Source organism: Puntigrus tetrazona, chromosome 18 (genome assembly GCF_018831695.1).
Source record: "Puntigrus tetrazona isolate hp1 chromosome 18, ASM1883169v1, whole genome shotgun sequence".
Classification (NCBI taxonomy): Eukaryota; Metazoa; Chordata; class Actinopteri; order Cypriniformes; family Cyprinidae; genus Puntigrus; species Puntigrus tetrazona.
Genome location: NC_056716.1, coordinates 18,687,855 through 18,715,337, shown reverse-complemented (window position 1 = coordinate 18,715,337; position 27,483 = coordinate 18,687,855). Strand labels below are relative to the sequence as shown.

The 27,483-nt window shown below is 36.0% G+C and overlaps 1 protein-coding gene across 1 annotated transcript in view; it reads left to right on the top strand.

Annotated features, from left to right (window-relative positions):
* LOC122362529 (rho guanine nucleotide exchange factor 17-like) overlaps nucleotides 1-24,773 on the top strand; it is a 72,058-nt gene extending 47,285 nt beyond the window's left edge. Inside the window, 20 exon segments of the mRNA XM_043264017.1 lie at nucleotides 2,358-2,435; nucleotides 4,365-4,547; nucleotides 8,173-8,289; nucleotides 8,722-8,814; nucleotides 9,841-10,017; nucleotides 10,753-10,803; nucleotides 10,883-10,992; nucleotides 11,413-11,498; nucleotides 12,392-12,510; nucleotides 12,777-12,984; nucleotides 13,649-13,910; nucleotides 14,811-14,896; nucleotides 14,899-15,051; nucleotides 15,143-15,383; nucleotides 18,092-18,178; nucleotides 18,266-18,333; nucleotides 18,421-18,569; nucleotides 19,443-19,617; nucleotides 20,552-20,824; nucleotides 22,102-24,773. Of these exon segments, the coding sequence (XP_043119952.1) occupies nucleotides 2,358-2,435; nucleotides 4,365-4,547; nucleotides 8,173-8,289; nucleotides 8,722-8,814; nucleotides 9,841-10,017; nucleotides 10,753-10,803; nucleotides 10,883-10,992; nucleotides 11,413-11,498; nucleotides 12,392-12,510; nucleotides 12,777-12,984; nucleotides 13,649-13,910; nucleotides 14,811-14,896; nucleotides 14,899-15,051; nucleotides 15,143-15,383; nucleotides 18,092-18,178; nucleotides 18,266-18,333; nucleotides 18,421-18,569; nucleotides 19,443-19,617; nucleotides 20,552-20,824; nucleotides 22,102-22,313 (2,928 nt within the window). The 3' untranslated portion in view covers nucleotides 22,314-24,773.
* Nucleotides 24,774-27,483: the final 2,710 nt, after the last annotated feature.

Genomic DNA, 27,483 nt, shown 5'->3' with positions numbered 1-27,483 from the left:
CTTTAAACGTGTTTTTATTACCAGTTTATATTAAGCACCGGGTTCAGGCAAAGGCTCTGCAGTCTCTTAAATTCCTCGCGGCGTGCACAGCGCTGCTCGTCCTGAGATTCTGCAGTGGCCTGCTGGGAAACCACTTGAAACCGGTTCAGAATGAGTCGGTTTGGAGCGACTCGCAGCAGGTCAGCGGGTTCGTTTGGGGTTTGCTCGGCGCAGTTCAGAGTGTGCTGGTTAGTACCGTCTGTCAAAGCACCTGTTTTTTATGGGAGGAAATGGACATGATTATCAGGCATACGTGACACACATCAGCCTCCTTTCTTTTTCTTTCATGCTTGCTTGCTTGCTTTTCCATGATGGTATACTGCACAAAAATATAATCAATAAGACTATGTATAATCTATAGACAGATGTAACTCTATAGCTTTAATTCATCAAAAACATTTAACAATCATTTAAACAATTTTTTTTAGCTATGTCAGCTTAGTCAGTTTAATATAGATCAAGTCGAAATAAATTTTTAAACATAATCAAGTGGGCTGTAAAATTTAAGGCAATAATTGAAACGCAAGTATTTAAGTTGAAGTGGTACCAGTTTTAAATGATTATGATCAAGTACCATAATATTATCTTATCACATGCTGTATGTGAATACATTTTAATATTGCATACAATAATTGATAACATAGCACTTTTGTATACTTTTTTTTGTGTGTTAGTGTACACATAATAATACATATTGTATAAGTTTGATCAGAAACGTAGCTTGTTTAACACTTAAAAACACTGTGAAATTGTGAAAGATTATTGCACGTAAATGTTTTTTAGAAATGCATTTATTTCCATGATCAAAGCCAGATTTTTAGCATTATTACTTCAGCCTTCAATATCACACGTTCCCTCAAAAAGCTTTAGCATGCTGGTTTTATTTTCATTTCTGATCTGATTTCTAGTTGCTGCACAATATTTTAGTGCAAACATCCTAAAAAGAATAGCATGGATTCACAATAGAAATCTTTTCTAACTTTGAATCGGTTTCACGCATCCGCGGGGAACAGAAAAACCTTTCAGAGCTGATTTTAAACCGTGTTCGGGACTGTTGATTTCGTGTGGGCTGCTGCTGACGTCCCTTCAGAAATAAACTCTCGTGAAGGAATAAGAGCGTTTCAGTAAACGCGCCGAGCTTTTGCTCGCAGGAACCGCTCCGACAAGCCAAGTTCAGCCGTTTTGAAGCAGTTTTCTTCTCTCGTTCAGCCCGGTTCGTGGCAGACGTGACTTCGGGGGTGGCGTTTCCTGTTCCTGCGTGTTTGAGCAGGGCGCTTCAGAGATGCTGCGTGAAAGAGCGGCGCATCCTGACCATTATCTGCTCTTCTCAGTAACGTCTCAGTCGGATGATGATGATTGTGTGTGTGGTGTCGCTCAGGGCTGAATCACGGCGGTTAGCGAAGGTTATCTTCTCTTAGACGGAAACATACACATATTTGGCTCAGTCCCTGACACAAACCAGTAAACAGGAAACTCTTATTTTGATTAGAGCTTCGTTATAAAGTGTGTGTTTGTGTGTGTGTGTGTTTGCGTTACGAGAAATTACTATAGCGACCAAAATACCGTTCTTGAGATTAAGAAGTGTTCCTTCAGGTAAAATAGTAGTAAGACTCACTCTTTTTTTTACCACATCGCTTTGTGGTTGCTAGGTAGGTTTTTTCAGCATCATGTGAAAAGAGCCTGCTATCTTTCATATTTTAATACGCATCTGTAGGATTTTTTTTTACACATATTTCATGGTTCAGCGAGTGAAATGGTGCATATGATGAGTTAGTAAGGAAACGGCTCATCGGTGACGCATGATTCAAGGAATCATTCGTGTCTGGAGAACCAAACGCTGCTCGAAGATTTCGAGATTTTAGATGTTTGAAAAGTGGCACTAATAGTATTTTGGTTGAATCTTTGGCTACCATAGGTTAGTTTGCAAACATTGCAGTTTTGTGAGATTGTCAACAATTTATCTTAATTTCAGATTTTTCTTTTCTTTTATTTATGCTTGTTTATCTTTATTTTAAATATTTTTATTATTTTATTATTTTATTAATTTTAATCAAATCTGTATTTGCCTTATTTTATTCATTTGTTATTGTTATCTTAATGTTTGTTATTTATTTTAATTTATTAAATTAATTTAATAATTGTATTACTTTAATGTCATTGTTATTTATATTTTTACACATTTATCTTAGTGTTTATCGTTTTACTTGTTTATTTTAAATGTCTCAACATAATTGCATTTAATTTTATTTGTATGCATTCATCTTATTTTAACTAGTTTTTTTTATGTATTTATGTTATTGCTTTATTTCCCTCTGCAGGATATGAGAAGACATGTGATCAAGACTCTGCTGGACACCGAACAATCTTACGTTGAGTCTCTGCGCACACTCATTCAGGTACGAAACGCGTCGAAATGAATACTGAAGCCTGCTTTTGAGCTCATATAAAGCTGATGATATTGACCACAAACTGAAAATGCTTAAAACTTGCGAGCAATTCTGTTAAACCAGCAATTATCACATCAAACACAATGGCCAAAATGAAAATATCACTATCATGAAACATAAGCGATATGCGTTTACGAAACAACCCTTGAATATGATGCTTAACGGCCGTGAATCGTTTGCACGAACTCGAATAATTCTTGCAATTGCCCATCAATACAGAACAGAACAAAAGCAACCTGATTTTACTGTAAGAGCGAGAGCGGAAGCCGCCTACTGAGTTTAATAAGCAAAAGAGAGCAACAAATCATCATCTTTTCCAATCGCTCCTGACTCATAACAACCTCTTCCAGCTGGTGCAGCGGTTGCCGTGGCAACAAGGTGAGCGAGCGGCGGAGCGCAGCGGTGCTTGTGCTCGATCGCCCCGGCGCACCTCCAAAACGCCCCATTACTGAGCAATTGTCAGCGTGGTTTGCGCTCTCGTCCTGCGTTGAAGGAAGCGGTCGTCTTTGGGGGAAATGATTGTGTTCCAGTCAACATCATTGCTTTGTAAATGGCGTGCAGTGAGAGAGACGCACAAGCGCAGGTTAATCGCCTTCGAGGTGTGAATGTGGACGATAGATGACAGACGAGAGCGCACCGGCGTGTTTCTGGGCGTTAGACGCGCTAGAGGAACGCTGGCCAGATGCTTGCTAGTCAAAACACAGAAACTGAATCAGACGCTGTTTTTAAACCTGTTTTTAATCGCGTCTGAAATAAACATTTTTGTCTATGCAATGTATGTGTGCAATATATATATTAAATATAAATACACTCACATACAGTATATATTTTGAAAATATTTACATGCGAATATGCATTATATATTTATATTCTTACATTATATATTATCTGTATATAAATATTTGATATAAAATATATAATAAAATTTTTCATATATACTGTTTGTATTTTTATTTACATGATAAATATACACAGTATCCACACGTGACATTACGTAAAGAAAAAACTTTGATTAATCATTTGACATCACTAATTAATACACATTTCTGTTATTATTGGGAATAATTTCTTTTTTTATTATTTGTATTTTTAATGATTCATTCAGGATGGGAAAAGAAAAATAAAGAAATAAATACAAATGCATATTTTGATTCTAAGTAAAGGATAAAGCATTTAAATGTTTAAGCAGAAATATTAGAACCATAAAGTAGTTCTAACATAGTTTTATTCATATATATATATATATATATATATATATATATATATATATATATATATATATATATATATATATATATATATATATATAAAATACAATATTATATTTAAAAAGAAATTCTGTTAATATTAATATGCATTTTTAAAATGGGTTTAAATAATAAAAAGTTAAAACGGGTTGCATTTATTGTTGTGCTCGATTATGAATGAGCTTTACTAAATCATTGAGACACAGTTTTGCTTTTGAAAACTCTCTGTTTTGCGAGTGTGTAGTCGGAGGAGCTGAATGTTTATCTGCATTTGATGTGACACAGTTTACATCCCAAGAGGAGAGTCAGGCATTTCCTTTCATCAAAGTCCGTCCCAGACCACCACCACCACATGCAAACACACATTCTGTCTTTTACTAATGCGTATTCTTTATTATTTGCATGCATGTTTTTTATGTTTATTTTTGCACGTTCAATGCTCGGTCTAATACATCAAGCATGCACCAATGTTAAATTTCTTATAAACCCACAGCCTTTCTAACCTAGACAGCATCGGGATCTCAGCAGTTAATGTCATAATGCATTGCAATGAAAATATCTATTTGATTTATTCACTTCTTCCATGCAGTTAAATCTTCTCCGTCTCTTTCTGTCGCTGTTCTGGTCTCAGGGCTACATGAAGCCCCTCAAGCACCCGGAAAACTCTCCTCTCTGTGACCCGTCTCTGGTGGACGAGATGTTCTACCAGATCCCTGAGATCCTGGAGCATCACGAGCAGTTCCTGGAGCAGGTGTTGGACTGTGTCAACCAATGGCACGACAGACAGACTATCGGCCATGTGCTCATCCAGTCGGTGAGAAATATCCTCCCAAATCGTAGTTCAGTGTGTTGGAGATACTTTTTCCTGTTGTTTTGGTTTTATGGATCCGTACACGATTTGCACTACTAAAACATTACTAAAACATTTTTCAGAAATACAATTTTTCCATACATTCTTTGGTTTGAACTGTAAACTTCTGTTTGCAAAAAAAAATACTGTCGTAATTTTCTTTGATTACATTTTTAAAAATGACGTTTTTAAAGTATTATATTTATTTGATTAGCATCTTTTTTTTTTATGATAAATTTGTATTTGTATGCATGAAACAGAACGAGAAAAATATATATAAAGCACTGTTATTATAAATAATTGTAATAAATATCTAATTTGGATAAAGTTGAGTAATTCAGGATCAAAACACTTTTTAATAGCATCATACGTACATCATATATCCCAGTATTGGCATTTTACTACATATTCAAAAGCGTGCACTTTCCCATCAGGTGAAGCGCATGGAGAAGCATGTCTTTTTTTGGCCTTACGTAAATGTAAAGTAATTTTAAAGCCCTGGTTTAAGACCTTTATTAAGACCTGGTTCGGAAATAGCTTGGGAACGGAACAAATTGTGGCATTCTGCTGTAATCAAGAGATATTTCGGTGGTCTATTTTCACGTTAACGGCCCGTCTCATAATGATGATGTCATGTATGGTCCGTGATTGGCCGCACACGTGAGATCTAGGCTGGAGCGGCTCTCGGGCGGTAATGAAAGACCTGCAGCAGGTGGTTTTTTTTCCGTCCTAAAAGGATGATGTGCTGCTTGTTAGCTGACGTGGAGCCACGCTGTCTCACCTCGCCGGACTTACATCGTTAGGGGCTGTGCTGTCGTGATGCTGGTGCCGTTCTGTCTTCCACAAGTCCACACACACACACACACACACACACACACACACAGACACACACACACACACACAGAAACACACAGCCACAGAGACAGACACACACACACACACACACACAGAGACAGACAGACACACACACACACACACACACACAGCCACAGAGACAGACAGACACACACACACACAGACAGCCACACAGACACACACAGCCACAGAGACACACACACACACACACACACACACACACACACACACAGAGACAGACACACACACACACACACACACACACACACACACACACAGCCACAGAGACAGACACACACACACACACACAGACAGACAGACACACACACACACACACACACACACACAGACAGACACACACACACACACACACAGACAGACACACACACACACACACAGCACAGAGACAGACACACACACACACACACACAGCACACAGACACACACACACACACACACACACACACAGCCAGAGAGAGACACACACACACACAGACACACACACACACACACACAGCCACAGAGACAGACACACACACACACACACACACACAGACAGTCTCCTGCCGCTGGGTCCTCGTCTTACTTTAAGTATCATTCCTACTATTCAATGTTTTTTATGGTTATTTTTCAGAAATCTTTATAACAGAAATTATTCTATATATTAAATTGATCAAAATGATAGTAAATGGCTCTAAAGACGACAAAACATGCTGCAATGTTATAAAAGATTTCTCTTTCAAAAGTTGCCGATCTTTCTATTCAAACTTTCTATTCATCAAAGGATCCCAAAAAATATAACGTAACGCGGTTTCCACAAAAATAACTGTCTTCAACATAGATAATAATCAGAAATGTTTCTTGAGAATTAAACCATTAGAGCGAATTCTGAAGAATCATGTGACACTGGGGTAATGATGCTGAAAATTCAGCTTTGCATCACAGGAATAATTAATGGTCTAAAATATATTGCAACGGAAAACAATTATTTTAAATCGCAATAATATTATTACAGTGTTTTTAATTAAATGCGTGCAGCCTTGGTGAGCATAAAACACTTCAAAAATATTAAAACAATCTCACCAACCTCAAACTTTGGAAATCTAGTCTATATAGGAGGTTAGGGGGGTTTTTTCTTTTCAAAAATCATGTTTTTTTTTATCGTTTTATTTTGTTAAAATAGCTGTATTTTTTAAGTTATTCTTATAAAAAACTGTATTTTTTTTTTTTTTTTTTTTTTTTAAGAGTTATCTGTTTTTTGCAAATGATCTCTTCGTACGCTGTCATAAGTGTTAGTGTGTGTTGTGAGCTTGCTGACTGGGATGCAGTGTAGCAGTGTGTTGAGCGTAAGCTGAAGGAATGCGGGGTTTTAATCTGTCTGACCCTCTGCCCCCAGTGCTGCTTCGGTGTTGTTTAGACGTTCCTGTCAGATTCACGTCTGCTCATCAAATGCAGGATGTTTATGGGCTCTGACTAAACGAGTCGACGAACTCGGGTAGTTAGCTCGTTTAGGCCGTGATTGTGTTTTATGGGTTTTATGAGGATGTGCGTCGCTTTAGGGCTCGCACCGAACCCTGTGACATTAAGCGGAAATCTCAGTGGATCGCTCTCAAGCCTACATGTTCGTGTTGTAATTTACAGTAGTTTTTAATTGCTGTTTTGTAACGATTCTGATGTTTTTATGGTTCTGGGAGACATTTTTCTCTTCCTTGTTTTTTTTTCCCATAGGGACTTCAAAATGCTCTGCACAGAACAAACTGCTTATTTTATTACTTTTATTAAATAACACACAACCTGACTCACATGCTGGAGTCAAGATAACCAGAAACAAAACACAAAAAGCAAGGATCATTCACCTTATTTGATGAACTAAAATATCAAATTATTAAATCATGTTTATTATATTACTTTCATGTGCACTTTTAATGCACTACAAACTGAGGAAACGTGAGCTAAACTATGAGACGCTTATTTCATTTTATATATTTTAGTTTTTTATTTTGTACTTTGTGTTCAAATGGAAACTGTTAAAAATATATATTTTTATTATTAATTTTTAATTTAAAATTTTATTACATTTTTGTTTTTATTTTAGATTATATTTGCTATTTGCTATTTGATTTTAAATTCATGTGCACTTTTAATCTTCAGTACAACTGCAGATAAAATATCATTTCATTCATTTTTACTTAAAGTTAATCATATATGCTAGTCATTTAAATGCATAGTGCTTTTCAACGCTGTTTACGTTGCAACACATTACTTATCCACAACCTCTATTATTGATTTATTAATTTTTATACGCACTTCGATATTCAGTACAACAGTACAAGCATCAGGCGGCTGTGCGTAACATTTCAGATAGTTTTATTTATTTATTTCAATGGGAGTCGCGACGAAAGCGTCCATAAAACGGACGGCGCGCAGATGTGTCGGCCTGTTCTTCAAGGCTCGTAAAACTAGGCCTCCGGAGGTTTCACAGCGAAACATTTCAGACCGAGTCACACGCTCATAGCGTCTCCTCGAGATCCATTCGAGGACTGTCTGTCCTTACACACCACCCTTTACAACGATACTACACAGAAAAGACATTTCAGTAGCAAAAAAATGTTTTTTTTGGAGTACGGTCGCATTTCAGAATTCTCTGAGGACAGTGCTGCTCCTTAAAAAGTGTCTGTCAATGATTCGCAGGCTGTTCTGTTCAATGCTGATAATGACGTCTCTTTCTCCCCAGTTTTCCAAAGAGATCCTCGCCAACATTTATTCAGCGTACATCGACAACTTCATGAACGCCAAAGACGCAGTGAGAATCGCCAAGGAGGCCAAGCCTGCTTTCCTAAAGTTTCTCGAGGTACATCACGGCTTTATTTCCGTGCGTACGTGTAGGTAAAAATACTTCTGCGCTGCAGTTATCTGTTCGGCGGCTCTGGGTCGTCATATGGCTATATAAACTTTCGATTTCCGTCGTTGTGCAAAGAAACTCTGACCTGTTAAAACGCGGGGTTCGTTTTCTGTTTAAGGTGGGCTGTTGATGCGTTTAGCCATAGATGGTGAGGTTAAAATATGACTTAGAATTGCTAAATCGCAAAGAGTGCTTTTTATTTAAATATGTTTTAAACTGTGTATTGAGGCTTGCTGCCCTCTAGCGGCTGACCGAAAAGTCGTCTAGTAAAGCATGGTCGGAGAAAGTGTACACATGCAAGTTCAAAACAGTATGAAGTATAGCTGTACTTTGTTTTCATTTGTTTGTGTCTCACTTTTATTCTGTGTCTTTCCTCTTCAGCAAAGCATGCGTGAGAATAAAGAGAAACAAGCTCTGGGCGATCTGATGATTAAACCTGTGCAGCGGATCCCACGATACGAGCTGCTAGTTAAGGTGACATTAACCGTACCGCTTTATATAGCCTTTTTGTGCACGATTGTTGTTTTTTTTTTGTTGATATAATGTATTTTAATGCAGTTTAGTTGGTTTGGAGCACATGAGGCGGGGCTGAGCGATTAATTGAAATAAAATCAAAATTGCAATATGACTTACAACTGCTAAATCGCAAAGAGTGCATTTTGTTTAAACCGTGTAAATTCACAGGCATGTAGCTTTTGAAAAGTTCAGGCTAAATAAATCTCCGCATCAATTCAGTCTCCGCATCGTTGTCACTTATAATGTTAATTTGGGAATAAAACATGTGGCATCCATTTCAACAGATATATAATGAGAAACATAAACCTAACTTAGTAGTAGCAGTAGTAGTAGTATTACTAATAATAATTAAAAATTTTTTTAAATAAATATATATATATATATATATATTTATATATATATTATATATATATATTTATTTATATTTATTTAATTTCTTTATTTTTAATATAATTTGTTTTATAATTATTTTTAATTAGAGCTGTGCATATGAGTACTGTTTATTTATTGTATGTACAAATACAGCATATTTTTCTTACATATATACATGCATGTGTTTGTAATTATACATAATAAATATACTCAGTAAATATGTATTGCTTGAAAAAACAAACTTTTATTTTGGATGCGATTAAGCATGATTAGTCATTTGACTGTACTAATTGTTATTATTTTTATACTATTGTTGGAGTAAGGGCGTTGTAAAAAATACTGTTATTTTATGTTTTACAAACAATCAAAACAATGACATTTCAGATCACAATCCAAATTTTTATCAGAAAATGCCATTTTATTTTTCTTAAATCATTCAGCCCTGTATGTTTTAGTTAAAATCCTTTTCAAATCTTATCAAAGTTGAGGACAAAAAAATGCTTAAAATGGTTACAATCTGCTATAGCATACAGTCTTTGAATATCTAGGACCGAAATGATCGATTTATGAGCGTACGTTTTTTGGTAAACTCTCATTGTTTGTACGGATCAGGATCTACTGAAGCACACTCCTGAAGATCACCCTGACTACCTGTTTCTGCTGGACGCCCAGAAGAACATCAAGCGGCTGGCTGAGAAGATCAACAAGGGCCGGCGCACCGCCGAGGAGCTGGAGAAAGAGACGCGCGTCATGCAGGAGATCGAGGCGCACATCGAGGGCGTGGAGCATGTGAGAGATCGCTCGAAACCACTCATCCAGAAAGTGCCCCTATGATGGGTTATTATGGGTTAAAGGTTCATGTCCCCCCCCGACAACAGGTTGACATGCACGGAAGGTCAAAAAAACACTTTATTTGCTTGAGGACTCCCAAACGATTCACTTTTCCGAACCCCTCTTTGCGTGACGCTAATCTGTACATTTTGCTAATCTGTGTATTTGCATCTAGTTGCCAAGAATTAAGTCGCGTTTTCAGTCAGATCGCAATATGGTGTTTCGTCTTGACATCACCATGAAACGGCTCGGGATCCGTTTTAAAAACGACTCGTTTCGATGATTCGGAGTTGACTTTCTTTGAGATGCGTGGCTTTATACACACATTACACGTGTATTTTCAGATGTAAAACTTTGAAGGATGTTTTCTTTCACTTTACACACCGCATGAAATCTATAATGGGGGCACTTTAAATAAAGTGATTGGTTTCAAACTCGGTTTAAATTTTTTTAATGTAATTTTTATATATTTAAATCCTTTATATAGGTTCTAATATGTCAATTGAATCTCTTTTTTATTAAAACAATAAAACAAGACTTATTACATCTTATCTTTAGATATTTGTACTAAAATGCTGATGTATTTTGCTGTGTATTTACAGTTTTGGTTTCCAATGGTGTGTCCGATGGATAGTGTGTAGGCTAATTTGCCCTCAGTTATATCTAATAATGTTTTTTTTCCCCCACCATCAGATCCTGAATCCTCAGAGGAAGTTTCTAAGACAAGAAATGGTGGTGGAAGCGGTGAGCACTAATAAACACAAGAAATCAGATGGCTTTAGGCAGACGTATGAGCTTCCTGAACCTCTGTCGTTCTCTGTAGAAAACGGTGGGCGGTAAGAAGGACCGGTCTCTGTTTCTGTTCAGCGACCTGCTCATCTGCACCACGCTGAAGAGGAAGTCTGGATCTCTGCGCAGGAGCTCCATGAGTCTGTGAGTCTGCAGTATTCTTTTAATAGGGGCAGAGATGTGAGGAGGGCCTGGGAAAAAATCGTGTTTGGTTTAAAAACCCCGCAGTCCCCTGAGCTCTTCTGCTCCGACGGCCAAAATAAATGCAGCTGATTTCTGATTAACGCTGCGCTCTAGTGGACAGTCGTGCAAGCGCCACACGAATGCTCTGGTTCCCTGTAGCATATGCTTTCATGATTTGCAGGATTTCTGGGACATCGTTCAAAATCTGTAAATGCATCTTGTAACAGAGAGTAGATGCTCATTCGGGAGCTGTTTTAAGTGATCTTTAATGACTGACTCCCTTTCCGCATGTGAACGAGCAAACTATCAGATACTAGAATAATTACTAGCCCACATCAACCCATGCTGGAACAAAAACCTCTCTCTCTGCCTCTCTTTCAGATACTCTGCTGCTAGTGTCATCGACACCTCGAGTAAATATAAGTTCCTGTGGAAACTGCCCTTAGAAGACATTGAGGTGGTTAAAGGTAGTGTTATTATATCATACTATCAGTATGACATGATCTACATGTATGTGTATATATGTGTGTGTGTGTGTGTGTGTGTGTGTGTGTGTGTGTGTATATATGTATATTTATGTGTATATATATATATATATGTGTATATATATGTGTATGTATGTGTGTATATATATATATATATATATATATATATATATATATATATATATATATATATATATATATATGTGTATGTGTGTGTGTGTATATATATATATATATATATATATATATATATATATATATATATATATATATATATATATATATATATATATATATATATATATATATATATATATATATATATATATATATATATTCTTAAAAAGTTCATCAAATTTAGAGTTAGATGAATTAGAAGTCTACATTTCTAAAGCAGTAGTATTGATATCTATTTTATTAATTTATGTGAATTTATCTAATATTAAAAAAATTATTATTATATTATTATTTACAATGTATTATCGTTTTTATGGTAACACTTTATTTTAGGATCACCTAACTAGCTGCTTATTAGCATGCATATTATAATTATCCATTTATTATTAGTAATTAATCATATATTAATGCCTTATTCTACATGACCTCATTCTACATGCCTAATTCTACCCAATACCTAAACTTAACTACCTTTATTAATTATTAAGGACTTTACTGAGAGTCATCGTTAATAGTGAATAAGCGTTTCCTATCCCAAAGTGTTACCTTTGTGTTATTTTCTGATATTTGTTTGTGTGTTGTGTATTAAGTTTATGTGTTTTTCTTTTATGAGTCATTCATTTGATCTATTAAAAGTTAATTTATTTATTTACCCCTTTTATGTTCTTTTACGGACACGTGTATTTTCTTCATCACAGGTTCCAATCAAGCCACTAACAGAGAAAACATCCAGAAAACCATCAGCCGTCTGGATGAAGATCTCAGCACTCTTGGTCAAATAAGCAAACTGTCAGAAACACTCAGTTTCCCTCATCAGGTCTGTCTAACCTTGGTGTGGAGCACATAGATATATACCAGTTTCACGTTCACGTGGTGGATTGCATACCTCCTGACTGATTATAGGAGGGAAACAATAGTGCGTGCAAAAACATAAAAACTAAATCTAATGAAACCATATGTGTGCATAATTAGGATAGATGGGGTTTTTAATTTATGGCTCATTCCAGTTATACTTCATTCGCCTCTTCCTCGGAATAGGTGGAATCTTCCGAAGTGTTTTTATATGCTGTATGTGTGTGTTAGAGTTTGGACGACGTGATAAAGGACCTGATGGCGTCGGTGCACCGGGAGCTGGCCGACAAACAGTCTCTGGCCTTTAGCATGACGTTACTGCCCACTAAACTAGAGCTGACCAGCACTTCAGCAGAGACCACCTTCATCTTTGAGTTCAGCAGCCCCGACACCCGAAGTAACTTTGAGCAGGCCTTTGAGGAAGCCAAGAAGAAGCTCGGTAAACCATCAGAGCCATGCAGCGAATTAGCATATGTTTGTTTATGCATACTATAAGTATTATATTAATTTATGTATGCTTATAGTATTTATTAACATTTTTAATGAGCTTAGCTGAATATATATTTATATATATATATATATATATATATATATATATATATATATATATATATATATATCAGTTGTCATTTTCTTTTTTTTTAGTAATTTAGTGTTTCTAATTTTTTTTTTTAGCTTTACATTGTGGTTTTATTTTAAACTGTAGGCATTTTTAACCTCATATTTTCACAAGAAATGTAACAAATGGTGCTTATGATGTGTGAAGTACTTGATGAACATTTTTTCTGCATTTTTGTAGTATTTGTTTGGTTTCATGGTAAAATACAATATATATATTTGTGCATAGCCCAAGAAAAAAACTGTATTTATACAAAATAATTTTTTATATTTAGTATATTTAATGCACATTCCAATACTGCACGATATTCTTTACAAAGTGCCTACATTCATGTAAAAAAAAAAAAAAAACATCAATTAATCCTTTATATAGTATATTGATGTACGCTTCATATTCACATTAGTCCAACAAATGCGTGTTGTACGTTAATAGAAAAGACAAGCACGCTGTATATTAAAGGCAATGGTTTCCATCTCTTGTGCAGCCATGAACAAAGACCAGTGGGACCCTGAGTTCCTGAAGGCCATCCCCATCATGAAGACCCGCAGCGGGATGCAGTTCTCCTGCGCCTCCCCCAGCCACAGCTGTCCAGAGAACACGTATGAGGTGTGGGTGTGTAACAGCGATGGCTACGTGGGTCAGGTGTGTCTGCTCAACATCCGGGACGAGCCCACGGTGGAGGCCTGCATCGCCGTCTGCTCCGCTCGCATCATCTGCATCGCAGCTGTCCCGGGCCTGAAGAACAGGTGAGAGCCACGGCCCCGAACACACCTGCTCAACTCAACCAAGACCGATAACAAATGAGCACCATGAGGTTACAGCATATGTGGGAATATCCAGAGATCGGGAGAGATTTGATGCTTTATTTTTATTATTTTAGTTATTTTAATGAATAACAATTTTAATAACTTATTTGTCAACCTTAAAGCATTTATTTTAATTTGTTGCCAAGGCAACATGTTAAATCTTTTGAAGTTTACGTTAATGCAATATTTATATTTGATTTCATTTATTTGAATCGTTTTAGTTTACTGTGCGTGTGTGTATTATATTTGACCCTGTTTTATTTCGCTGGGATATGTTTGTAGCAATAGCCAAAAATGCATTTTATGGCTCAAAATTATATATTTCTTTTAATGCAAAAAATCTGTAGATATCAAGTAAAGCTTGTGTTCCATGAAGACATTTTGCTAGTTATTGTACCCTAAATATAATATAACCTAATTTCTGCTAAGAATTACAAATATTGTGAGTTTTTTTGCTCTCTCAGATTCCATAATTTCAAATAATTGTATCTCAGCGAAATATCTTAAACCGTTAAAGGAAGGCTTATTTATTTTTTAAATGATGTGTAAATCTCAATTTTGGAAAACTGACACTTATTACTTGCGGTCCAAGGTCACGTATATTATTTGTGGTGATCTACATTTCAAAATTTCTACATTTAAAACTTGATGTGCTTTCATAAAATTGCTTGCTTTTCATTTATTGTATTTAATGCAATTATATCTTTGCCAGGTTTACGTGTTTATATACGATGTTAATTTAAACGGCCGTGCCTTTCGAAACGGCTTCACCTCAAATAGCAGCAAAAATGCAATGTGATTTTTTTTTTTTTTTTTTTATGCCCATTGTGTCTACTTCAGAGAACGCGTGGGTCACTCCACCCCCTCGGCCCCGTCTGAGTCAAACCCCACAGCGTCTGCGCAACCCCAGCTCCACATCTGCATCTCGGCTCGTCTCCGGAGCTCAGCGAGCCGCCCGTCGTTCCCGCCGCAGAGCTCGTGCCCTTCGACAGCGACGACACCGACGACGAAGACTCCCCCAGCCCTTCATCCACGCTGCAGAGCCAAGCCTCCCATTCCACCATCTCGTCCAGCTTCGGCAGTGAGGCTCTAAAATCGCACGCGCCCGCTCGTTCTCGTGAAGGCCGTCGCGTCGGTGTGTGATTGTTTGCCGTTTGTTTGTTTCCCCTCAGATGACGAAGGAGCCGTTTCGAAGGACATGGCCACCGAGACCACCAGCTCCGAGGAGGAGCAGGAGTTTCCTGTCCCGAGCTCGTTCGGGGCCCCTCGGCTCAGTGCGGACAGTCCCATGGACGGCCGAGCCATGCGGCGGTCCAGTCGAGGCTCCTTCACCCGCGCCAGTCTGGAGGACCTGCTGAGCATCGATCCCGAGGCGTATCAGAGCTCCGTCTGGCTCGGGACCGAGGACGGCTGGTGGGTCAAACAAATCACTTCTGTAATGTGATGCAGGGCAGGAATTGATTTGCCGATTTTAATATTAGCTACTTTAGCATTGCCGTATTGACCCAAATATAAGGCAAAGTTTTCTTTCTCAGAAAAAATCATAAAAAAACAAATGTTTTATATTTGGGGTCCAGACTTGGACATGTCAGTATTATACTCACGAGAAAAGCTGGCGCCAAATACGCATTAAAACGTGAAAAAACGTGAAATATGTAACGCAATGTGTGTTGTAAAGATTGGAGGTATATCTGGAAAAAGGGGGTCATATAGTCGGTATTTATAGCTTTTATTTCATATTTATTTTTACGTTTAGTAAATGTAGAACTTAAATGTACTTCAGGTTCTATTTTTGTTCCATTGTAATATCTAGCTAAATGTAATGTAGTTTTAATTTTTAAGAACTAGTTTAATATTATGTTGCTTTCATGTTTTTTTTCATGTCGTTTTTAAGATCTAGTTTATTGTTATGTTATGTTATGTTATGTTATGTTATGTTAGGGAACAGTTCGAGTCTAATCGAATATGATTGTATCTTTAAAAGTAGACTGTGACGTTATTGCTTATTATCTTCAATGCCCAACTGACCATGATTGTATCAGCTTAAAAACAAAAAATAATACTAATAATAATGATTATTTGAAATTGACTTTTTCTTCTTTAAAAATGGCATACTGCAAAAACTAACCTAACCCCTGAAAGTAATACAAAAAGAAAGAAAAAATAAATGATGCACATTTTGTTTCATGTTAACCTTTAAGTATTAAAAAATGTCGTTTTTATATCTGTAAGTAATTACAAGAAAAATGCATTTGAGAAATCAATTTCCCTTTCGTCTTTTGACCTAACAGGCCAATGTACGTTCTGTGAGAAGAACAAAAAACTTTCTTTAAGTTTCAAAACTGGCCTTTAGCATGACGCAAGAGACGCAAAGTTCACAAAAACAGGATCACTTCATCAGCAGAACCACGCAGATGATATTACAAGAAAAATAGTTTGTCGGTAATGCAAGAGGACAATAGCAAAGACTCATTTTTTCCTGTTAAAGTCAATATTGTTGAGGATTCGGTGACGTCCCCTGTTCCTGTTTGATATGTACAGGGTATTTATACGCTTTAAACCTGAATGACCCATGTTGAACATCAGAGCAGTGTCCGTCTCTTATTTTAATAACACTAGCACTTTAGCCAATCAGAGCAGTAGGAGTTTACTTGAGAGTCTTGAATACACCTGCCTAAAATAATATCTACACACACACACACACACTAAAATTATAAAATGATTTAAAAAATGCAGTTTGTGACCACTTTAATATATCATGTAGCAATAAAAACTTTAAAATGCTTATTAGGGACTAAGCAAAAAGGAATATAAAAAAATGAAATATTTAACTTGCATGAAAGTTCTGACGATTTGAATGTAAAATTAATGACCTATTAAATAATGACAGTGTTTGTTAATGTACCTATTGGTAGTTATTATGAATGTTCAAACTTGTGTTTAGGCAGCATTCAAAGCCCGCGGGCCTAATTAAAAGACGAACGATAGTAACACTCACTGACGTAATGGCATTTAACTGCACCCCTGCTGTTCTTCTGTTTGGGGTTTAATTTTCACCTCAGGTGACCCTGAGCTGACTACAGTACACCCGTTTACTGCGTTCCCACAGAGACACTCATTATCTCAAGCTCAGACCTGCCCGTGTCCTCAGTGCATCCTGTCACTTTCCATACAAACATTCACACTCACTCTCTCTCTCTCTCTCTCTCTGTCTCTCTCTCTCTCTCTCTCTCTCTCTCTCTCTCTCTCTCTCTCTCTCTGTCTCTGTCTCTGTCTCTCTCTCTCTGTCTCTCTCTCTCTCTCTGTCTGTCTCTCTCTCTCTCTCTCTCTCTCTCTCTCTCTCTCTCTCTCTGTCTCTCTCTCTCTCTCTCTCTCTCTGTCTCTGTCTCTCTCTCTCTCTGTCTCTCTCTGTCTCTCTCTCTCTCTCTGTCTCTCTCTGTCTCTCTCTCTCTCTCTCTCTCTCTGTCTCTCTCTGTCTCTCTCTGTCTCTCTCTCTCTCTCTCTCTCTCTCTCTCTCTCTCTGTCTCTCTCTCTCTCTCTCTCTCTCTCTCTGTCTCTCTCTCTCTCTCTCTCTCTGTCTCTCTCTCTCTCTCTCTCTCTCTCTCTCTCTCTCTCTCTCTCTCTCTCTCTCTCTCTCTCTCTCTCTCTCTCTCTCTCTCTCTCTCTCTCTCTCTCTCTCTCTCTCTCTCTCTCTCTCTCTCTCTCTCTCTCTCTCTCTCTCTCTGTCTCTCTCTCTCTGTCTCTCTCTCTCTGTCTCTCTCTCTCTCTGCGTCACACAAGCAGGTGTGGAGCATTTATGCCTCACTGCCAGTCGAACGTCAAAATGACTTAGAGAGCATTTGACTTGATGCGTGTGTATATAATGTATCTTAATTCCTAATATTATCAGCATATTAGAATGATTTGTAAAGGATCTTGTGACTGGAAGCGTTTCAGCGTTTATACAATATATTTAAAAACTAAAAATTTATTTTTATTTTTGCAATCAAATAATTGCAGCCTTGGCGAGCATAAGAGACTTATCAATCATTTCACCATAAGTTTGCGATTACCACTAAGCGCATAAATGCCATATTTCATAAGCATAATAGTGTTAATCAATAATGGCTGTTTTCTTTCAGTATTCATGTGTACCAGTCGTCAGACAACATCAGGAACAGGAAGAACAGTATGAAGATGCAGCACTCTGCTTCTATCCTGTGTATCCTGTAAGCAGCTTCCGCCTCATTGATCCGTTCCCGTGGTAACTTGTGTAACGTCGGCATGGAGACTGAACGTCTTTTTTGAATTCTCAGGTATCTTGACAACAAAGTGTTTGTGTCCCTGGCGAACGGGGAGGTGATTGTTTATCAGAGGGAGGCAGGTGAGCTCAGATCCGGTCAAAATGATTCAGTGATAGCCGAAAAGAACGATTAGCAGCAACAATCTTTGTTTTTTTTCTGAATAACAGGAAGTTTCTGGGATGCCCAGAGCTCTCAAACGCTGTGTCTGGGCTCTCCGAGCGGACCCGTGACCAAAATGGTTCCTGTGGCGGGAAAACTGTGGTGTGGCTGTCAGAACCGGGTCCTTATCATCAACACCAGCACTTTAGCACAAGAGGTCAGACGCTGAACAGCCTGGGAGAAGACGTTTTGGTTTAAGCCTTGTGATTTGGTCAAAAATGACCAGCCTTTTAAAAAAAATCGTGTGTGGATCTCACTCCATGCTATGTTATTAGCAAATCTTGGATTTAACCTTTTTGTCAACTTCTTTTCTTTCAATTAGCACAGGTTTTGATCTGAGCGTTTTCGCCTCATTTTTTTGAGCGAATAAGCATCGTTTTTGGACCATTTTTATAATATTCGCTCTAAAACTAGGGTGCATACTCGGATCAGGGAGAGTTATGAACAATCAGTTTCTGAAAGAAAACACGTTAGCAAAAAAAAAGATTCCAATATTTGGTAAAAATATAGAAAGTACATTTTTATATATATACGTATTCAATAATTTTATAGAAATTTTAAATTTTAGAAAATTAATTTTTGTAGATAATTTCACATACATAACATCACAACTGTAATGGTAAATTAATACCGTGTACATAACTGTAAATTCATATTCAGTTATATTGTAGATATTACTGGACTGACATCATCAGATAAGAACAAAGTTTTAACTGAATATTGACACTTAATTTATTTCAATAGCTGTGTGGAAATGAATGAAGATTCAGTGTACGGTAATGAAATGAAGCAAAACCGAGGGAAACAATGACACTTGTCTTCTGCAGTGCTGCTTAAATTGAATTAGTTTCATAACGGATTAATTTAGCAGCATCAAAACTGTCTTTCTCTGCTTATTTCTTTAAAGCTAACTTGCAACAGTCTGTATTGGATGAAACGCTAAGCTAAATGTAACTTGAGGGATATGATCATTATAACCAAATGATGTCAGATTTCTGAACAGCGGTGGGCATTTGTTTGTGTCGTTCAGCACTCGTTCCAGGTGGGTCAGGACAGCGGGCGCTGTGTGACCAGTATCGTGAACTACGGTAAAGGTGTGTGGATCGCTCTGCAGGGCAGCGCTCAGGTCCGGCTTTATCACGCCGCCACCTACGAGAGCCTGACCGACGTCGACGTGGCTCCAGCCGTGCACAAGATGCTGGCGGGTACGCTTTAGTGTGCATTAACAGCATCAGCATTAAATTAGGCATAGGTTTACCTTTTCTGCAAATCGTTTTTTTCCCCCAGGATGCAGGCTCGAGTTTAAAAATAGCGTTCTATTGCATGTTTTTTTTTTTTCTTCGAACGTTTTAATTTGTTTTTAAAGCTATCATATGCCACAAGCTGTGGTTTTCATGACAGAAAGAAGAAAAAATACATTCATTTCATTTAAAATAACTTCACAACATGTGCTTTATTTTATTTTGTTTTATTTATTTAATATAAAATCTGCCTTTGGTTGCAGTTTCACACCCACAGATATAGTAGATAGTATACAGCGTAGATGCGAGAAGATGTTGTAAAAATATTCAGCAAATATATAATATAATGCAAACCGGCGTTATGGGTTTTATCTGATGGAGGATCAAACTAGTCACAAAAACGTTACATTAAAGAGCGACCAGAATCAATATGGCTTTAAATGTGGATTGTTAGGGCTTATTTTAATTTTTTTAATTAAAACTATAAATTAATTAATAAATAAGCATTGATAAATAGCATAAATTAAAAAAAGACTTTTAAATAAAACATTAACTTGAAATAATTTAAAAAGAAAAAAAAAAAAAAAAATAAATATATATATATATATATATATATATATATATATATATATATATATATATATATATATATATATATATATAAGTTTCACTTTAGTTTTTGTATTTAGTTTAACTTGATGTACTAAAACAACAATCTAAATAAAATTAAAAACTGAAACTTGTATCCAAAAAATATATAAACACAGTATAACATTGCTAAAATCGTATATTTTTAATTAAAAAATGTTTGTTGTTTGCGCTATGTACATTAACTGTACTAAAACAACACCGCTTTAAAGAACTGTTTCAAAATAAAATCACTTCTTTTTTCTTGCAGGCTCTGATGCCATCATCCGTCAGCACAAAGCAGCGTGTTTGCGGATCACAGCTCTTCTGGCATGTAAGGACCTGCTGTGGATTGGCACCAGTGCAGGGGTGGTCCTGACTCTTGCCATCCCGCCCGTGTCCTCCAGCACTGGGCCGGGTTCTCTGCGCGCTCCCCTCCTCCCCATGGGATCTGCTCACGGACACACCGGACACGTCCGCTTCCTCACGTGCATTGAGCTGCCAGAGGGCTTTGACGTCAGCTTCCCACCGCCGTCTGAATCAGGTAAGTTTCTCACTGCGTGTTGCAGCATGGGTAGTATTAGCAGAGGATCTGGCAACAATACTGCGTTATGGAAACATGCAGACGTTAATTTGTTTTGTGTTTTTATCTGTTATTAAGGTATAATTAGGAGTTCGGTGTGACTTGAACTGTTCTCTTTAGTGTCAATAATGTAATTTGTTCAGACAGTTAAAAATTTTAGGTAGCATTATATTTTAAAAACTTATTACACCACACTATACTGTATGTAATAATAACAATAATTTAAAGAATGGTTAATGATGATATTCAATAAATAATTCAATTTATATCTCTCTCTCTCTCTCTCTCTCTCTCTCTCTCTCTCTCTCTCTCTCTCTCTATATATATATATATATATATATATATATATATATATATATATGTATATATATGTGTGTATATATATATATATGTATATATATATATATGTATATATATATGTATATATATATATATATGTATATATATATATATATATATGTATATATATATATATATATATATATATATATATATATATATGTGTATATATATATATATATATATATATATATATATATGTGTGTATATATATATATATATATATATATATATATATATATATATATATATATGTATGTGTATATATATATATATATATATATATATATATATATATGTATATATGTATATATGTTTACATTTTTTTGGTTTGTTTAGTTAAAACTTTTTTTTTTTTAGTGTGAGCTGAAATGTACTTTGTTATTCTTTCTTTTGGTTTCATAGTAATTGTTTGGCAAGGAATTTATTTTTGCATAAAAATAAAATCTAGCTAATGCACAGATATTATTTGCTATAAAAAAATGACCCTGCAGAAGAATATCATATATTTAATTAAATATAAAATAATTTTAAAAAATTATAAATCATTTTATTTAATTTAGCCATCACGAATAATCAGTTCTAAGACAAGTGTATACCGGTTTAGAACATTTTGCCATCGTGTCACACAAACCGTTTACAAAGGTCAGGGACATGTGCGATTATTTCATTTGCAGTGTAAACATTAATGCATGCTTATGCATCGCCAACAACAGAAAGGACCCACCTACTCACCTGTCAATCACCCACTGAGCGTTTTAAAAACAAGCGTTGTGCCTGGTGAAGAGGTTGGATGCTTCCGAGACAAATATGTATGAATAAAGGATATCAATAAGATGTGCCACAGTGGCGTCAGATAACAAATATGTGTGTGTGTGTGTTCTGAATTTCTATCATAGTGAACTCAGCACAGAACAGCTCAGAGAGCAGCAGCGGAGGCCTGCAGAGACGAGACTCCTCCCGCCGGCGCGCCTCCACCCTCCTGCCCGCCAAATCCAACCTGCTGGTCATCAGCGGAGGAGACGGCTATGAAGACTTCAGACTGACCAATAGCAGCGAGACGGTGGGGCGGGACGACAGCACCAACCACTTACTGCTGTGGCGTGTGTAGCGGAAGCCCCGCCCACCCCTCCACGCACAAGCCGCTGGACCAGCCCACGCACTTCCCCCCCCTCCGAAACCCCGCCCCTTCCTGTTCTCCGACGCGTCGTGCACGAGCGTGTAAGACGTCAGCCGATGATGGAGTGTTCGTTTTTTCCGTCAGGTTGTGTTTCGGGTCGCTTCGTTTCTCGGTGTAAAATATCTCGCTCGCCATGTGGTGTGTCCTGTGGCTGCTTTTTGAATATTGTGTCGATACTTCAAAAAATGATCATTACCTTGAAGAGAAAAAGCGGGAAAAGGTTGAAGTATAAAAGACAGGGATGGAGGGACATGGAATGTGTCACGCAAGGCAGGGAGGATTATGGGTAATGCAGTGTTTTTCGTCCTCGGCTTTGTCAGTCTGCACACTTTTACGGTCGACTACTGGTCTTGACAGACTGTGATTTGGTTGGAGAATGAAGACGTTTTTTGTTAAAGCTCTCGTTTTGTGTTATTCGGGGCAAAACGAGAGTTAATTTTACGTAACCAATGTGCAATATAAGGCTAGAACACCTACGAACCGCTATACGACACACACACTTTAACTACTTCAATAATCAGCAATCTCACAGGCAGAGTTATCACACATTATCACTTTATTCTTTTGGTTATCGAATCATTTTTATGTATAAAAAAAAGAAACTTCACTATGTTATGTAAAAGAACAGCAATGACATTCCATATATAGGTATTGTGACAAAAAAAAACCTTTTGTACAGTATTTATGTTTTTTCATTTTTAGTTAAGTTTTTTTTTATATATAGCACTTAATTTATAAATAAAGTAGTCTGGCGTTTTTGTTTTGGTTTGGTTTTTTTGTTCGATTTTTTTTTTTTTTCTCCACTCGCTCAACTCGAGTCGGGTCAGTGAGGTCGCATTCGTACGTTTTTTGAGAACTATTCAGGTGAATCTCACAAAGAAACATCCGGGTCTTATTTCATCCTCCCCCCCCCAAAAAATAAAGAAAATCAAGCATATTTTTACGAACATTTACTATTTTTTTGCACCGTGTCGTTATTTCCCTTTAGCTTCTTAAAACTGTGACGCTAAAACAATCACGATCACATTGCTGTACTACGGTTTAATTCTGCTTTTTTATTAAATTTAATAGAAACAAATACTACGTTGAACTATTTCACCGTTGAACTAATATGTAAACAATTGCAAATCACAATTGTGGCATTTTTCTCTCAATTAAAGCATATAAAGCTGACGTTCAAGTCTGAGGGGGAAAAAAGAACAAATTTTCTTATAATTGCCAGTTTTCTCACAATTCTGATTTTATGACTCCGTAATATAATCTTACTTTAAGCAGTTCTGAAAAGCCAGAATTGCAAGATATTAATTTGAAGCCAGAATTGTGTCCAATCACCTTTTATATATATATATATATATATATATATATATATATATATATATATATATATATATACACACACACACATATATATATATATATATATATATATATATATATATATATATATATATACAAAAAAAGTCATTATTCAATCAAAAACTCATCACGTGATGTAATATAACTAGTCGGGATTAGAGAGATTCACCGACGGACAGCTGCGTCTTTTCTTTGACCGTGATCATTCAGGAAAGGGAACGGCGTTGTTTCTTCACCGATTAGACATCCAGAGTTCACAGGAGAGATGAACCCTGTGTTTGTTTGTGAGTGTGTAGATTACGCCGCTTAGAATGAAGTCAGACGGGTCGCAGCCCTTCGGCCGTTATAACAGACAATTAACCCTGAAGAGCTCCGCCTGCGCTTCCTGTTAAACGAGCAATTGCAGCTGCCTTAGTTTGTCTGGGAAAAAAAAATGCGTCACGCCCCGAATTCTCGCTCGCCTGAAGGATGTGAAGTCAGACGTTTCCCAGGCGCTTGGAAATTCCCGGGAATGCTTCAATTGACCTGTTGAGCAGTAGGACGCTAGTGCCAAGAACTCGTAGGTAGAAACGTCGAAGCGTTGCGGAAGATAACTTCTCACTGCAGACGGGATCCTCGGCGTGTCATATTTTCATAAACAAGAGTCTGCATTTTTAATCAGATATTTAAATCGATCCGTGATGATAGTCCTAAGTCGAGTCTTACTGTTGTAAGTGACCCTCTCAGCCCTTTCTAGTGAAAGACGTCATCAATGTTTATTGTAAATATTGGTATATATTGCCTTTCTCTGTACATAGTGCTCTCACAGTCCACGATTGTTCATATGAATCTAATGGCATATTTTTATAAGTATTTTGTCTGTTTTTTTTCCTCATTTGGCATGTGCCGTCTCGTTTAAGTTAAAACTGTTCCAGTATTTTAAAAGAAGAGAAGAGAGGCCGCTCGGATCCTGTAAGTCGTCGTGCTTATTTCACACCGTTGTCATATTTTGTCACTGTGGGTTTCTTTGTTATTAAACATTCACTGATGCCAGAATCTCCAAGGCTCTGTGCATTCATTTACCAGCGCGATCTCACCTGCAGTCGCTGTCAAATGAGTCGCTGTCGGTGCTAGGAAGTTGTTTTTTTAACAGGTTCATATTTAAAGAAACTAAATGAGATTATGAAAATTAAAAAAAAATATATATATATATATATATATATATATATATATATATATATATATATATATATATATATATATATATATTTTTTTTATATTTTTTTTTTTTTTTTTTTCGCATGTGTGTTAATTAAAATATAATCTTTTGAGTTTTAGTCATAGCTTCTGTGTTTAGTTGCTTCTAATCCGTTTAAGATTAGTCAAAAGCTAGGTGATGATTCACACTTTTTAGTTTTAATCGCTGCTTTTATTAATCATTTCCTCCAGCACTCGATTAATAAGCGTGAAACGTGATTTCGAGTGCGAGTCATCGCCTGGTTTAGGGTTAAAATAACTTTCAAAGCTTTTTCCTGTTGTCAGTCTGACGTGCGTGATTTGGTCAGAACAGGCCCAAAGTTATAGTATGTTTAAAGGATGCATTTTATGGTCATAAATACAAAAAAAAATAATTTAATAAAATTGATATATCATTGCAATTCAATTTATTTGAATGTGTTTTAAAGTAGAACTTATTCCTGTGATCAAAGCTGAATTTTCAGCATCATTACCAAAACCTTTTTATTGTTAATATGCTTTTACTGATTATAAATGTTGAAAACCAACAGTATTTATTGGAATTAGAAATCTTTGCTTTATTATACGCGACTATACTGCTTGATCAGTTTAAGTCATCCTTGCTGAATAAAAGTTTTTCTATAAATGCGATGCTTGTGTTGCTGGTGTGTCAGAATGACCGTCCGGCGTTCATACAAAATGAAACACACGAGACCAATTCACGTCATCTCACAGCAGGCTGGCTGTTGCGAGGGCACAAAGAAAGCTTTATAAAGTCACGCATTGAATGTTCATCGCCTGACCCTGCAGTTCATGGTTTGTGTGAGAGATCTGGTTTTATTCGGACGCGTGATTCAGTGCAGTTGGCGTATAAGGAACCGAAGAATGATGCAGCCTACATGAGCTCCGTCTCAGTAACCATGAATGCTCATTTAAGTGAAGACTTGAGCTTTCTAGAAGCATTAGTTAATCTGAATACCCCCACAAAAAAAGCCTTGTTCTTTTGGATCATCCTTTTTTTAATGTCTTACTGGTTTTCAGAGGTTTAGAACAACCAGTTACGTTGGTTTATTATTGAATAGAAACTGGAAATGTCAAATATAATACAAGCTTTTATCTGCAGGTCATCAGGTTAGTTAAGATGTTTGAACCTGATATTACAAATGTTGTTTATTAACCATGTCATCACATTTTAAAGGCATTACATGCTCATTATTATGCTCATTAATGTTTAGATCTTTAATCAAGAAAGACGCTATTTTTTTATTTTATTTTATATAAATATATATTTTTAATTTTTTTATATATATATATATATATATATATATATATATATATATATATATTATTATTATTTTATTATTATTATTATTTTATTTTATATTTTTTATTTAATATTTAATTAATATTTATATATATATTATATAAAATATATATATATATATATATATATATATATATATATATATATATATATATATATATATATATATATATATATATTAAAAAAATATATATATATATGTATTATATAAATATATATATATATATATATATATATATATATATATATATATATATATATATATATATATATATATATATATATATGTCATTTTATGGACAAAAACATGTATTATTAAAATGTGTTGAGATTGTTCAATTCAAGTTTATTTGTCTGACCTTTTTATCATCCAAATCAATGAAAAGCAACCTGAAAAGCAAAGTTTATATTTAATTATAATTATATTTATTTTTATTTAGCTTTCATCATGACATGGCTCTAAAACTTTCTTTTTTTATGTCAGATTGCACTTCAAAGTCACTGCATCTGAGATATACACGCATAAGTGATGTTCTAAAACCATATTTATTTTCCAGGCTAAAAACACCAGTGCAAATGAGTCCCAATCGCATTTGAAAGAACTGACACGATGCCGTCTGACAGCTTATTATCATGCTAATAGCACTGATACCTCCCTCATTCCAGAACATTATCACCTGTCCCTCATACAGCAAACAGATATTTGACTAAACAAAGCCCAGAAATAAAACGTAATCATACTTGAATATTTTAAAAGAAATATTTAATCCTTCAATTTGAACGTACAATGGTAAAATCTTGAATGAATCTCAAAATGGCGACCAAAAAAGACATTTAAAACATAAGTATATTTTTTTTAGGCTAAACAGTAGGACCTGTTAGTAGTCAAATGCGATCATAGAAGGGGAAAAAACATGTGCAGCTTTATTTTAGTCGAGTTAAATCTGATGTTTTAATATTAAAATGTATAGTTTAATGCTCACATCATTGCACGGTCGCTTTCGTCTTTAAGTACAATTTTGTTGTGCATGGCATCTGTTTTGTTCCAGTGAAATCAAATCCCTAAAGTAGACTAACTATAATTTGAGTTCTGAATTGATTGCTGGGTTCACTGATGAGACAAGGAATAAGTGTGAGATTGTGTTAAACTGCCCCGGAGCATGAATACATTCCACTCATACAGCACTAGAGAAGCAGAAAGAGCAG